Source organism: Crocuta crocuta, unplaced genomic scaffold (genome assembly GCF_008692635.1).
Source record: "Crocuta crocuta isolate KB4526 unplaced genomic scaffold, BGI_CrCroc_1.0 scaffold279, whole genome shotgun sequence".
Classification (NCBI taxonomy): Eukaryota; Metazoa; Chordata; class Mammalia; order Carnivora; family Hyaenidae; genus Crocuta; species Crocuta crocuta.
This window is the reverse complement of record NW_027551570.1, coordinates 6,033,793-6,049,508: the sequence shown is the minus strand read 5'-3', so window position 1 is coordinate 6,049,508 and position 15,716 is coordinate 6,033,793. Positions and strand designations below refer to the sequence as shown.

The window sequence follows — 15,716 nt, the reverse complement described above, 5'->3', positions numbered from 1 at the left end:
TAAGAATCGTCTCCAGAAGAGCCTTTCTTCTCCTTCCTAGCTGGTTAATGCCGACTCATCCATCAAGTCCCTCAAGACAGCTCAGGGATCGTCTCCTCCAGAAAACCTCTGAAGCTTCAGGCTGAGCTAAGTACCCTTTTCTGCCCTTCCATAGCACCGGAATAGATCTCTATCACAGCACTTACCACACTATAATAAAACTGTCTGTTTATGTCTGTCTCTACAGCCAGGTTATAAGCTCCTCAAGTACAAGCGAAGTATGTACTCCACATTCTATATGCCCAATAAAGCACCTGGAACCCTTAGAGGCCCTCCACTGAGATTATCGGGACCAAAATAAAACTTCAAGTTGCCCTGCTGATCCATACTCTGCACTACCGTGATTTCTAATTACACAAGTCTAATTATGTCTTCCACCCATTTAAAAAAACCTTTAAGGTCTCATTCAATGCCTACTAAAAAAGTCCACATTCCTTTTCCAGCCACAGACTTTCTATAACCTCCCCTTGGTCTACCTATTCAGTCTCACAGCTCACTGTGCCTTTAAGCTATTTTGATGGAACAGCATGAACAAACATCGCCTTTATGGGTAATCTTCTCTGTCCCACTCAGACAGAACCAGTCATCCTTTATATGTACCATTCCTTTATGTATGTGTGTGTGTATATATATATATATATATATATATATACACACATATGTATATATTTATAAATATATATATATTTAATGTTTATTTTTGAGAAAGAGAGAGTACGAGTGGGGAAAGGGCAAAGAGAGAGGGAGACACAGAATACGAAGCAGGCTTCAGGCTCTGAGTTGTCAGCACAGAGCCCGATGCTGGGCTCAAACCCACGAACTGTGAGATCATGACCTGAGCTGAATTTGGATGCTCAACCAACTGAGCCACCCAGGTGCCTCTATATGCACCATTCCTTATAAGTACATTTTTTTGTTTTACTTATTTATTTTTGAGACACAGAGAGAGTAAGCTACCTCATGCATGCACATGAGCAGGAGAGGGGTAGAGAGAGGGAGAGAAAATCCCAAGCAGATTTTGCCCTGTTAGCCCAGAGTCCAACATGGGGCTCGATCTCATGAATCATGAGATCATGACCTAAGTCAAAATCAAGAACTGGATACTTAACTGACTGAACCACCCAGGTGCCCCTTATACATACATTTATAATTATACTATTAGAATTACTTCACCTTCCCAAACTGTCACATTATAATAAATTCAACTTAAAGATCAATAGTAAACCTGATTCCTGAAAGAAATATTGAAATCTATCCCTCTAGATTTGAGCTTGCTTGACTGACTAGGTGAATCAGAATGCCACTGACTCAAATAATGAATACAGAGGGAAGAGCCCATCTGGAGGGAAAAGGCAATGAATTCAAAACCAGACATGGGTTTCAGATACCTGTAAGACATTCCTGGTACCTATTTCCTTCAAGCATGTGACTCTTTCCAATAGTCAGAGGAAGACTTAAACACTAGTACCTGGTTATGTACTCAGTAAATATTTGGTGTTTGAAGAAGAAACCAGACATTCCACCTTCATAAAAACAGTAAAATATAAGTTATATATTTTTATATATATAAATAACTTATATTTTACCTCATATTTTATTTACTGACTTATTAATAGGTCAATAGCTTTATCTTCTCATATAGATGACAGAATAGAATATTGTTCCAAGAAGATATAGAAATGATACAAACTCAAGACCTGATTTAAGATTTGTAAAAAACCATACTCCTCAAATCTTATACTTAAGGATTGTCATTCAATTAATAAATAATGTGGTAAGAGTTTACATCACGCAAAAGCGCCAACCAAGCCAGGCACTACGGGGATGTAACAAATGAACCACAATTCCTGCCCTCTAGGAGCCGACATCTAATGGCAGAGAAAGGGTACCACTTAAGGAGGTCAAGGCAGCTGTTTGGGCAACAGATTATATGAGCCTGAATTAGAGAGCAACAGTGAGAGTGCAGAGCAGGAATACTTAGCTTTAGACAGACTGACAGGATATAATACTGCAGAAGTAGTTTCTTGATTTTTTAAACCAGCACACAGTAAGTGCTGAGACTGGGTTGACAAAATGTCTTATCTTCCTTTCTTTTGCTTCCAAATAAGCCATGATGTGGTGGAAGGAGGACTGGACTGGGATTTAGGACACCAGAGTTCTAATCATGGTTTTACCATTGCAATACTATCTCCTTGCAGGGCCATCTACTATATAACATGAGATTTGGCCTTCACCCGTTCTTCTCGGAGGAACCGCCTGAGCACCTACCGTCTGCTAGCCACTGGGGATACAGATGTGTCAAGAAGAAATAATATCCCTCCTCCCCTGGATCTCACAGTCTAAAAGGAAAGTCAGACCAGACTGAAAGAGACACATCATAACAGATAGTTATGAGAGGACACAGGGACTGGATTCAGACCGGGACAGCGTCCCTTTCGATTCCAACCCTCTAGACTTGGCAGAGGACAACCCAGTGCAGTGTCAAGAGCATGGACTCCAGACCCCAGAATCCTGGGTTCAAATCCTGTCTTCTGACACTACCGACTGTCACTTCGGGCAAATTACTTAACCTCCCTGCGTCAACTAGGATTAATAACAGTTCTTGCTTCAAAGGATTATTGCGACTAGATGGCGTGAGGAACTGTGGTAAGGGTTGAGTGTGTGCGATGAATGTATGCCGCTGTTATGACTCATTCCCAATAACGCTTTCGGCCCCCATTGTCCATACTCACCGCTTGCTCATTCCTCATCCCGACATATCTGATGCCCATCTTCTGGGCCGCAACGGCGATTTCGGTCACTGGGATACCCACGATGCCAAACATGTACTCCACATGCTGAGGGTCAAGAACAGGGGAGTAAATGCCCAGGCCCCCGCCACACCGTTCCCTCCAGGGGCGCTAAAAGGAAAGCCTCAAGGAAAACCTCCCCCCTCCCACCGCACCGCTCTCCTCGTCTCCAAGACAACGTCTCCGCCCCCCTCCGGCTTCCGTAGGAGCCCTTCGATGTGGAGTCCGCCGTACCTGCGTTTTCAGGGCCTGTGCGATGACTTCAGCACCAGAAACCTGCTCCTCGTCTACGTCGCTACGCGCAACTAGGTTACTCTCCGACATGTTTCACCTACAAGTTCGAGATACTCTCGCAGTCAACAGCAAGCTGACACGCAGACGCCCTGCTAAGTAAAGTCGGAGGAACAGCCGCGCGCCAGTTGTGGAACCCGTTCCTCTGACTGACAGGAGTATGGCAACCAACCGCTGTGGCTAGCGGGAAGGAAAAGGCGGGGCTTAAATCAGTCGGCTCGCTGGGTGAGTTGAGAATGTAAACACGCTCTTTCTCCTATCAGAGCCGTGCTCTTTTCTCACGTCCTCCATTCGCGGGGCCAGAGTGCCAGAAGGAGGCGGGACTAGCAGGAGGCTGCGGCCTATGCCAAGCAGGTGAGACACGGAACCTCTGAGGCTTCTCGCCCCTGAGTGACTGCTATCCCGAGGCATTTGGGGGTCCGCGGAGGCGAGTGGAGCACGCGCAGAGTGGGGGCGGAAGGAGGGCTAGGAGCGCACGTGGAAGGGGGCGTGGCGCGCGCTCTCGCCTCCAACCCCCCGGGCGCTTTAAGGGCTTAGGGCAGGCTTCGCAAAGGCTGCTGGGACCGGGGTGGGCGGGGTGGAGCCTACCATTGTGCGAAGTTGGGTTAGGGTCGTGTCGTGCTTTTGCGTCCGCTGTGTTCTAGGCTTTTACTACACGCTTTTTGGTTTACACACTCTTTTGTAACTCTGAAGAAGTTTCACAGCTATGCAGTTGGTGAAACATAGTCATCAATGCACGTTAGTTCAATCCATTGGCGGATTTACTGTTTACCTCATGTAGATGAGGACCCGGAATTTCCAACCAAGAGAAAGTAATTTTGCCAGAGCCGCTGGACCCACGCTATTCCTCAGAATCCCCAACTTGTACTCTACTCACTGTTTAGCCCCTCGAACCTAGTTAAATTTGACCATTGTTTTCTCTAACCTTTGCTACCAGCCCACTCTTCCTCTCTACTCTCCATTCTTGTCTTTCCAAAATCAGGAAATGTGGGTTTTCATAATTTTTAGATTTAGTCCCTGTCTACCACCATTCCCTGTAGCTTGGTAACCTCTTAAAATGCATTTTTGAGTGAAAAAGATGTTTGTAGTGTGATTTCTGAGAGTCTGTCCAGGTTTTGAAACTACCAGTTGAGTAACAAAATCTCCATAACAAGGAGTGGAACTTTAAATTTTTGAGGATTTGGAGTGTTTCAAAGCAAAAAGACAAGTAATATGTGGAAGGTAGAGAGAGGAGAGGGGAGTGGGCCATGGGTAGAGGAATGAATGAAAAGCATTGGAAGTGAAAGGATTTCTAAATCCAGAGATCTTCGAACTGTAGTGCTGGCCTTCCAAAAGGCCTTCTTTTTTTTGGCGGTTCAAACCCTAACCTCCGACTCTAAACGGAAAGGAGTGAAATAGTTGCCTTCCTGGATACGGGGACTTCGCCTAAGGTATTTCTTTTATGTCTCAGAGTTCCTCTAAAATATAAATGCAGATTTTGTATTTCCACACCAAAATGTATCCATGTTTTAAGTATTATCTTTTTATGAGGTAAATTAAACATGCAATTAAGGGTTCATAAATAAGTTTTGACAATTGTATATACCTATGTAATCACCACCCTAAATAAAAAATGACATTTTAAACTTACCGGTCAAGTGAAATTGATGTTTCAGAAGGATGCAAAATATTCTTTGTGTGGCTTTGAGTAGTCCTGTTCTTTGTCATCCTGTCTCTGAGAAGCATGGACCCCACCCTCCTCTATCAGGTAGTATTGTTTATGTCAATATCCATGTGACAGTCTGTACTACCATTGTATCAAAATCACTTGGAAAGCTTTTTAAAAATACAGTTGCTTAGGCCCCAGGCCACATCTTCTGAATCAGTGAGTTACGACAAGTTAGGTACCTATATTTTTTTTTAAAGCTGCTACCTAATTTTGGTTTGCAGCCTGACTTGGGAACCGCTAGCTCTGTACTCATGGTAGAGGCATCAGTTAACAATGAAAAGTGTGATTACCTGTTAACCAAAGTAATACTGTTGATTTGTTTGGATTTACAGGTTTAAGGCCACTAGTTTGACATTGGCAGCACAGACTGTAGATGGTTAGTCCATTCCTGGGACCTTGTGCCTACTTCTGTGTCAAAAGGATCACGGACAAAATCACTCCACATAAAGTGTGGTGAAACCTATGCTATGAATTGTGACCAGTCCCCTGAGTTTAGATTAACTGGTTTTGCAAAAAGAATAAATTGTCAACAGACTGGATTCTGTCCTTTAGCAAGGGGAAAAGTCATTGAGACTATTTAAACTTGCTTTCACCTTTGTATCTTTGGTTCAGGGTGCAGTGTTCCACTGTGTACTTGGTCTGATGATTCAGCAGAGGTGATGACAGTCCTTGTCCCCAGGATTAGCAGGCGCTGAGAGCAACTCCTTTCAGTCCAGTTGAGATTACAAGACTCTGCTGTGATTTCTCCAGGGCCCTTCATGCAGACCTAGTAAGCATTAGCCACATTCTTTATTACTTTGATTGGTGGTAGACATGGAATTTTATTTGTTAGATGTTTTATTGGAATTTTTTGTTTGATTTTGTTTCTTTATCCATGGAAGGAGATCAAAGGGAAGAATAAGCCTGAGGGTTTTTTTGGTTTTGTTTTTATTTATTTATTTTTTTTAAGAAAAGGCTAACATGATAATATGCTTTCTAAAGCACAGAGCTCTGATGACTGAGTGGCTCAGTTGGTTAAGCATCCAGCTCTTGATCTCAGCTCAGGTCTTGATCTCGTGGTCATCAGTTCAAGCTCCACATTGGGCTCTGTGCTGGGTGTGAAGCCTACTTAATAAAATAAATAAATAGTAAAACAAACAAAGAAACAAAAGAGCAAAGCTGGTTATCAGAGTTTCTCTATACCCAATACTCTTATCTGATATTATGAGAGTTATTTGGTGGCTTTCTTCCATCTGGGTGAAGAGAATATCCAGGCAGCCAGGTAACTTAGTAAGAGTTGCAAATATAGTGCCTAGAGAAAATATATTCCCTAAAGATTTAAAACAGGCAGCTTCTAAAGTAATAATAACTCCTCAGGTCTCCAAATTATGATAGTATGTTTTAATTTCAGTAAACTAACAAAGACACTAAAAATCCTTGTGATTATTTAAAAAGCGAAACACCAGCTGAACTTGTAAGAAATTACTTCACAAATCTATTTTATCAAGAGGTGAAGTGTTTAGTTATCAAATGAAGAAATGAATTAAGGTTATTTGTGATATAGAATGGCTGAAAAGAAAATTGGCTGAAATAAAAGAAAACTGAAATTATGTACCTTAAAAACGAACAAAAAGCAAGCAACAATAACCAAAAAAGGATATCTATGTAGAATATTCTTTTTAAAACCAACATTCAAAACCGTACAGCAGGAAACGTGCTATAAAAAATATGTGAACATAAACAGAGCAGAAAATACAATATAAAGTAAAATGGTTCTTTGAATAAAGTAAGTTAAATTGATTTTGTTTGCTTCTCATTAAATTGATGGACTGCAAATTACCAAAGCTCAGAAATAGGCTTGAAGCAAAACCAGTGAAAAGCAGTTTTATTATTAAGGCGCCTGGCACAGATGTTAATGCCTTATTGTTTTGTTTTGCTTGTAATCTGTTCCCGGGGTGAGCGAAACAAGGAATCCACTCTGGGGCAGACTCTTTGAATGATTCCCAGGGTTCCAAACAGAACTGCTGGGGTGTAATCCCGGTGAGGGACATTTTTATTAAGAGTTTAGTCCCTTGAACCTCCTTCTGTATCATAACCTTTGAGTTCCTCTTCGGAGCTTACCTGTGATGTATTGTTTTATTCACTTACAAATTTGTTTATATTTAACATTTATAGCATCTTTCAAACCCAGTTATGTTGATTCAAAACACATGTACCCAGCCCCTAGCTCAAGAAATTCATTAAAAATACAGTGAAGCTCCCTGTGGATCCCTCCCCTCAATGCATTTTCCATGCCTGATGCCATAGAGGTAACCACTATCTTGAATTCTGTGTTTATAATTCCCACAGTATCCATTCTTTAAAAAAATTTTTTTTAATGTTTTTATTTATTTTTGAGACAGAGACAGATCATGAGCCAGGGGAGGGGCAGAGAGAGAGGGAGACACAGAATCTGAAGCAGGCTCCAGGCTCTGAGCTGTCAGCACAGAGTCCACACGGGACTCAGACTCAGAAACTGTGAGATCGTGACCTGAGCCGAAGTGAAACACAAACATTTAACTGACTGAGCCACCTAGGTGCGCCTCACATTATCCATTCTTTACGGGATGGACATTTAGGTTTATCTTTACCTTTTCAGTGTTATAAACAAATTTCTCTAAGCATTCTTGCATGTCCCCTTGTGCACCTGTGTGAGTTTTTATGTATATGTGGCTAGGGGTGGGTCATGTCAGTTTTACTAGATATTGCCAAATTGGTCTCCAAAGTTACTGTACCGATTGATAGTCCCACATTCTGTTTATAAGAACTCCCCTTTCTCCACATTCTCAATCATGAAATTTGTAATTTTTTACCAGTCTACGTGAATGTGAAATGGCTTCTCATTTGCATTTCTCTGACTACTAATGAAGATACAGGTATAGATATGCCATCTGTTTTTCCTTATTCTGTCAGTTGCCTCTTTTATATCTTTTCCCCATTTCTTTATGGAGTGTTTATCTTTTTCTTATTTATTTGTAGACATTCTTTATATATTCTGAATGCTTATACTTTGTCTTTTAACTTTTTTTTAATTTTTTTTTAATGTTTTATTTATTTCTAGGAGAGAGAGAGAGAGAGAGAGAGAGCGTGAGCAGGGGAGGGTCAGAGAGAGGGAGTCACAGACTCTGAAACAGGCTCCAGGCTCCGAGCTGTCAGCACAGAGCCAGACGCGGGGCTCGAACCCACGAACCGCGAGATCATGACCTAAGCGAAAGTCAGAAGCTTAACCGACTAAGCCACCCAGGCACCCCCTTTTAACTTTGTTTATAGTTACTTTTGAGATGCAAAGTTCTGGGGTTTTGGGATGTGGTCACATGTGATGACAATTCTTTTCCTTTCTATTTTATACTCTTTGTATCTTAATTGAGAAAACTCTCCCTAACCTGAGGTGAGATTTCTTTCTCCATATTTTCATCAGAAAGTTTAGTTTTTTATATTTAAGTGTCTAGTCTACCAGGAATTGATTTCTACACGTGATGGGAGATATCAGCCCAAGGGTTTTTCCCATATAATATCTGTATCAATTAGATTTGCTGTGTAATTAATCACCCTAAAACTCAGTGACTCAAAACGACCACCATTTATTTAATTTACAGTCTTGCGAGGCTGGCCTCAGCTGGGCTCCTTCATGTGCCATGGTCAGTTGCTCGTCAGCAAGGTCGCTCTATGCCTGGAAGCTGACTGGTTATCCTCTGGAGCGCCAGGTACATTGCCTCCAAATCAGTTCCCTGTCATCATTCAACAGGTGTCCCTGGGCGGCTTCAGATGGTGGTAGCAGATTGCAAAAGGGGACAAACTCCATTGAGGAAGCCTTTGTGTATCACCGTTGCTAACATCCTATCAGCTAAAGCAAGTTATATGGCCGAGTTCAGACTCTGAGTAAGATGGCATTAAGAGTTACATGATAATGGGGTGCCTGGGGGGCTCAGCCGGTTAAGCGTCCGACTTTGGCTCAGGTCATGATGTCATGGTTCGTGGGTTCAAGCCCCGCGTCGGGCTCTCTGCTGACAGCCAGCTCAAAGCCTGGAGCCTGCTTCAGATTCTGTGTCTCCCTCTCTCTCTGACCCTCCCCTGCTCATGCTGCCTCTCTCTCTCTCTCAGAAATAAATAAAACATTTAAAAAATTTAAAAAAAAGTTACATGATAAGGAAACATGAATATGGAGAGAGGAATAATTGCTAGATTGCTAGCCATTTTTGTAGTCCGTTTCCCAAAATATCCATTTTCATTTATGTTATAGTTCACTCTTACCCCAATGATCCATAATGTCATCTCTGTCATATATCAAGGTTCCATATATATGTGGTCTGTCTCTGGACTCTGCTCTTTCTTATTTTCTGTATTTTTAAAATAAGTCTTATGTTGATAGGGAAGTCCTTCTACTTTGTTCTTTTGAAACCACCTTGTCAATTGTAATTACTGTCCTGTTGCTGCTATAACAGATTACCACAAACTTGGTGGTTTAATACAACATAAATAATGCTGGTAGGACTGAATTCCTTTCTGGAGCCTTAAGAGAGAATCCTAGCTTTTAGAGGCTTCCCACATTCTTGGCAATGTGAGCAGTGTCAGGCCAAGACCTGTCATGCTACCATCCCTCTGGCTCTCCCTCTTCTACTTCATTCATAAAGGCACTGGTGATTGCATTGAGCCTACCTGCATAATCCAGGATAATCTCTCTATGTTACAGTCAGCTCTTTAGCAACCTTTAAAATATGTGTGTGTGGGTGTGTTATTTATTTATTTATTTTAGAGAGAGAGGGAGAAAGCACAAGCAGGGGAGAGAGGTGGAGGGAGAGAGAGAGAGAAAATCTTAAGCAGGCTTCACACTCAGCATGGAGCCCAATGTGCGCTCAATCCCATGATGCTCAGGATCATGACCTGAGCTGAAATCAAGAGTTGGATGCTCAACCACCTGAGCCACCCAGGAAACTTTAGCATCTTTAGCAACTTTAATTCCCTTTTTGCCATGTAACCCAACGTACCTACCGGTTCTGGGTATTAGGATGTCTTTAAAGGGCCATTATTCAGATCTATTCATGGCCCTTTCCTCTTTCATACAAATTATAGAATCAGTTTATCACATTCCATGAAATACTTATTGGGATTTCAATTGGAACTATGTTGAATTTATAGGTTAATGTGGATAGAACAGTGTCTTTTTATTATTGAGTCTTTTTGCCATAAGCATATCTTTTATCTTATTCTTCTTTAATGTCTTTCAATAAAAATATTTCATTATATTTATTATATTTATTCCTAAGTACCTAACTTTTTATTGATTTTTTTGCATTTTCTAGTTTTAAGGGGCCACTGTATTAGAATGCAATTAATTTTCATATGTTGGTCTTAAATGTGACTATTTACTTTCTTATTAATTATAATAATTTGCTTATGGATTCTCTTGATTTCTTTGTAGATAATCATATCATCAGTGAAAATTTATTCTTTCTTGTTCTTATATATTTTCTATTTCTTTTTCTTAGCTTAATGCATCACCTGAGACCTCTGGTACAATATACATAAAAAACAGTGATAAGTGGCATTTTCATTTCATTTAATCTGTTAATACAGTGAATTAAGTTGATATACTTTTTCATATTAAATGCTTTATCATTCTGGTGATAAAGTTTGGTCATGATGATGATTTTCTTCTTATACATTGTGTAATTCAGTTTTTTATTAATTTTATTTAGGCTTCCTACATTTGTGTTTAGGAGCCAGAGCCAACCATTATTTTCATTTCTTGAACTATCCTTATATAGCATGGGTATCAAGGTTATACCATCTTTTTAAAAAGTTTTGGAACAGTTTGTATAAAATGTGTATGTGTAAATATCTTCATATAAAAAAGATACACTATGTGTCTTTTCCTTGAATGTTTGGGAGAATTCCCCTAAAAAGCAGACCAGGATTGGTGCTTCTGGGGAAGAGTCTTTGATAATTTATTTTTCTTGGGTAATGAGTGTGCTTAGTTTTTTTCTTTTTTGGACTTAGTTTTGTTAAATTTTATTTTACTAGAAAGTTATGTATTTCATCCACGTATCCATTCAACATACATTTGTTCTAGAGCAACAGATAATTAGTTCTAAATCTTTGTTATGTTCCCTTTTAATTTTTTCTTTATGTTCATGTGCATGTTTGTTGCTTTTTTCCTTGATCAGTCTTGATGGAGATTTGTTTAATTTCATTAGTCTTTTCAGAGAATCAACTTTGTCCCCAGGTTCTTTGGAGAAATGGCTAGTTCTAGACCTGAGCCAAGAAATATGCAAGAGAAGCTTGGGACATAGTTAATGTCAGATTACAGAGAAGCTATTAGAAACTACTAGGGTAATATCAAGAGGAATCCATAGCTAACTTGATGGCCAATGATGGCCAATGATGCCATTGGCCAAGGATGGGATACTTTGACTTTCAATAATGATAATAATTGAGATGGAGAGAAACTCATAAAATATGTTTAAATATATGAGTTCATGATGCTATTTTAAAAGATTTTTAAAAGTTTTTAAGTAATCTCCTTACCCAACATGGGGCTCAAACTTATAACCCTGAAGTCAAGAGTGGCATGCTCCACCAATTGAGCCACTCAAAAATGGTACTTTAAAAAATTGGTCAACTTCAGAGAATAATAGAGAACCAATTAATTATCTTGAAAACTGATTTTAAAAAGAATGGGAGAGAGCATCTAGCATTTATCCTGCCTTTTCTATATGCACTGTACCACTAGATAAGCAAATAGCAGATACAATAGTGTCTTTTTATAAAAAGTATTCCAATTAAAAACTAAAAGTAAGTGATAAATTAGAAAGCTAGCATTTTGCAATCCCCAGTGAACAGATAAAGGCATTAAGTATCAAAGTTTTGTGCTAAGATTATGAGAAGAGAGTTAGACACGTGTCTCATGAGGAAACTTACACTCCCACCCATAGCCCTGCCAAACAAATGGACACGGAGTCTGATCCAGTCTTGGATCCAGCTGCCAGTTTGCAAGAAATACCAAGGAAAGAGGAAAAGTTTGAACCTCACCATGCATTTGCGATAATACAACACATTCTGTTGGAAAATCTACAGGTCTAATGCCCAGGCTTCTTCAACAAGTTTGTTTTATGGAAATAAAAGGGACAGAAAGGAAATTCTAGATTAAAAGAGATTTAAAGGCTATATCAATGTTTTAGTTTTTTTTTAATTCACTTTTTTAGTAATCTCTACACCCAACATGGGGCTTGAACTCACAACCCTAAGATCAAGAGTTGCGTGCTGTTCTGACTGAGCCAGTCAGGCACCTCAATATATCAGCGTTTTTAAATTAGGAAGGCTAAACTATAATGCCTCAGGATTCCCACTGGGTGATAAAGCTTTTTTTTTTTTTCTTTTGAAGGAAGTGATAAGCATAAAAGCCATGGTAGTAGTTACTTGGTCCCCTATGGGTAGAATTGCCAGATTTAGGAAAACAAAACAGGACACCCAGGACTCCCAGTTAAATTTGAATTTCAGATAAGCAATGAATAATTTTTAGCATGAGTATGTCCCAATATACTTGTTTATTCAAAAGTCAAGCTTAACTTGGTTTCCTGTATTTTATCTGGCAAAAATCTTGATTTTATTCAAGATGGTAATGCAGCACTCTCCCAGCATTCCTTGTAGCTGGGGGCCAAAGCAATTTAAATGAAGTCAAGGGGCAGGGCTTTGGGGTGTTCTTCAGGCCTGCAGCCCAGTGGAATTGGGTATTGGAGTTGCGCTGTTTTGCGGGGAGCCCACGTCTTGTACTGTGAATTTCACAAGTTCACAGGATGGTGAGAGGGAGCTGGAGGTGGGTATTTCCCCTTCAGGTCAGTCAGGCTCTGATAAAACCTTAACTGGTTAGCTCATTTCTCTTGAGGGCAGTCCCCTGAACAACTGGCTGCCTTCTCCTTCTCCCTTCCAGAAGCGGGAGATTTTTTTTCCCCATTGTCACTGGGACAACCTGGTAGGGCTCTTGGAGGCAAAACTCACGAGGGTGTGCGTACCCTGTCCCCAAGCCTGAAGTTTTTAACTCTTAGACTTATCTGCCCTGAGCCTCCAAATTTGTCCATTGTGCTTGAAGTTTTCCTGTGGTAGTACTGGCTCCCATGGATGTTTGTTTGCTTCTTTGTGTCCACCTGTCTGTCTCTCTAATTTTAGATGCAGCGGTTTGCCCTGTGACCTCAGTTCTCTGATATCATTAAGAAGAGTTGCTGGTTTTCAGATCGTTTAGGTTTTTACTGGTTAACAATAGAATGGCTACTTTCAAGCTTCTTATATGCCAGACTGTAAGCTGGAAGTCTCAGCCAGTTGTTTTCCCGTATGTTTTTCATTTATTAGAAAAACAAGGTAACATTTAAGAAAACCTTTTAAATCCCCATAAGATGACCTGCAATGTTTTCATTAACGCACATTCTTTTCCAGTCTTTGTTTACATGTATGCATGTTTTACTTAGCTATTATCATTGTAAATATAGAAAGATTTTTATCATATATTTATTTAGCACATCTTAAATATAGTCCATCATCAGAGTCTTCATAACTGTTTTTTCAGTGTTTGCTTAATATTTCACCTGATTTATATACATTAATTTTCATACTGTTGTTCATATTGAATACTGTTCGTTTCCAACTTTTACCTGCTGGGAGTTATTTGTCAATTTTAACTGGCTTTTACTTCTTGAACACTAAGCACTTTACATTTCTAACTTAGAGATAACTTATTTACTCAGGATTCTGTAATGAGTAAATCGTAGGTAGCCAGGATTTGAACTCAGATATGTTGAAACTCAAATGCCCATATTTTTTACTTCCATGGTATGCTGTCATTTCAGCTAACTTTTGTCTTGAAAGACTTCTTAAGGTAAAGTCCCAGAAGTAGACTGTAATTCATCATAGAAATTGTCAAACTTTTTTTCCCCAGTAAGAAATTGCTATTCTTTTTTTTTTTTTAATGTTTTATTTATTTCTAGGAGAGAGAGAGAGACAGCGTGAGCAGGGGAGGGTCAGAGAGAGAGGGAGTCACAGACTGAAACAGGCTCCAGGCTCTGAGCTGGCAGTCAGCACAGAGCCTGACGCGGGGCTTGAACCCACGAACAGCGAGATCATGACCTAAGCGAAAGTCGGACGCTTTTTTAACCGACTCAGCCACCCAGGCGCCCCAAGAATTTGCTATTCTTTATAACTTTCCTAATGTACCTTACTTCTTTTTCAAACGTAATACTTTGGAATAATACTAGTTAATGTTTATTTTGTGTATAAGTACAAAGTCTTTTTAAAAAATTTTATTTTATTTATTTGGGAGGGGAGTGGCAGAAAGAGAACCTGAAGCAGGCTCCGGCTGTCAGCACAGAGTCTGACATTCAGCTTTATCTCCAAAGTCGAGAGTTGGATGCTTAACCAATCAAGCCCCCCAGGCGCCCCAAGTTCAGGTCTTTCAAAATGTTTGTTTATGATTGTTTTCTTCTCATTTAAATCTGTTCTTGTTCATTGCCTGTTTATAACTGTTGTCTTGATGTTTATATTTTGCATGTAACTTTTGTCTGTCTGTTTCTTCTATTATTTAAACTCCTTCAAATTTTAGAAAGTGGTTTCATCAAAAATCTGATATCAAATGCTAATTTATGCTAGTTTTCCTGTCATTCAATAGTTAACTTTTGATTATGAGTTTATTTTTGTATATGGCCTAAGATGTCTTCTAAATTTAATTCCACGGGCTCCTGGGTGGCTTAGTTAGTTAAATGCCTAACTCTTGATCTCAGCTCAGGTTGTGATCTCATGGTCATAAGTTCAAGCCCCATGTTGGGGCTACTTAAAAAAAAATAATAAAAAATAAACTTAATTCTAAATTGTTTGTAATTCAGTCATCCCAGTATCACTTATTCAGTCAGATGCTTCCTCCCATTGTTTTGAGTTGCAGTGCCATAAAAAGAAGGTAGGCTTTTGGACAAAATCAATTTGGGTTAAATCCTGGCTCTGGGTCTTGATCCCCTTTAAGGTTAGGAGTACTCTCTTTCTGAAGAAGAGCTAGACTGTTCCCCTCTGCTTTGCCCCTCATGCTGAGGAATGTCGTACCAACCCCACCCAACTCCATACTTCCATCAACCCCAGAGAGCCCTGAGCTTGGAGGACTTGGGCCCTCATGCCAAGTAAAGCTGCAGGATGTAGGTGAGGCATCACATGTCTGCCTTCCAGAGGCTCTGGAGGGCATAGGGCAAGGGCGCTTGTGTCTGTAACCAGGGTGCAGCTGTAGCTCAGCTGGGACCTTTACCAGAGAGAAGAAGGCACACAAGTGACTACTGATCTGATCAAAACAGAAGCCAACAAAACAACTCAGGCCTTCAGGCAGTGAGACAAAGGTGGAGATCCGAACCATTGCTCTACACCTCTACCCTACTGTGGGTGGAGAGGACTACAGTAGGCTGGAAAGTCCCTGTTGTTCTTGATTGTGTACTGTACTCCAGCCGAGTGCCACTGAACACCTGCCTGTGCTGTGGGGACGCCTACATGTTCCCACCACCTTTGCGTCAAGAGAATGCTCTGTAGGTACTCACAGCTGATAGCACTTGGACCCATTTGCCTGCTTTTTGCTGTTTCTCTCTTGGTGATCGTGACTGTGCCTTCCCTGCAACTTCTGTTTTCTCCGTAGGAAAGAGTAGACTTCATTATGTTTTCTCTAGTGCTATGTTTTACTTTAGCTTTGTTTGTTGTTTCTTTCATCTTTCCTACTGTTACTCATTTTCGGTGTTTCCAGGGTTTTTTTTTTAAGTTTATATACTTACTTTCAGAGAGAGAGCACGCATGTGCACAAGCAGGGGAGGGGCAGAGAGGGAGGGAGAGAGAAATTCCCAAGCAGGCTCTGCTCTGTC

General features: G+C 40.3%; 2 protein-coding genes across 12 annotated transcripts in view; one reads left to right on the top strand and one right to left on the bottom strand.

Annotated features, from left to right (window-relative positions):
* Window positions 1-3,164, bottom strand: part of HACL1 (2-hydroxyacyl-CoA lyase 1) — a 47,287-nt gene extending 44,123 nt beyond the window's left edge. For 2 of the 3 annotated variants that reach the window (XM_077750863.1, XM_077750864.1), the window contains exons 1-2: window positions 3,063-3,164; window positions 2,772-2,876 (exon numbers count right to left, since the gene is read on the bottom strand). In XM_077750863.1, coding sequence (XP_077606989.1) covers window positions 2,772-2,876; window positions 3,063-3,152 — 195 coding nt within the window. In that variant the 5' untranslated portion in view covers window positions 3,153-3,164. Of the gene's footprint in view, window positions 1-2,771; window positions 2,877-3,062 lie in introns of those variants that run through there. The other variant, XM_077750865.1, reaches the window with a different exon arrangement.
* Window positions 3,165-3,254: 90 nt separating this feature from the next.
* Window positions 3,255-15,716, top strand: part of BTD (biotinidase) — a 29,796-nt gene continuing 17,334 nt past the window's right edge. For 2 of the 9 annotated variants that reach the window (XM_077750869.1, XM_077750871.1), the window contains exons 1-2: window positions 3,392-3,473; window positions 5,440-5,596. Coding sequence is in view for 3 of the 9 variants with exons in the window: in XM_077750866.1 (XP_077606992.1) it covers window positions 15,355-15,389 (35 nt within the window). In the remaining 6 variants the exon portion in view is untranslated. Of the gene's footprint in view, window positions 3,345-3,378; window positions 3,474-3,726; window positions 4,550-5,439; window positions 5,597-8,441; window positions 8,550-12,635; window positions 12,659-15,328; window positions 15,390-15,716 lie in introns of those variants that run through there. The other 7 variants (XM_077750872.1, XM_077750870.1, XM_077750874.1 and 4 more) reach the window with 7 other exon arrangements.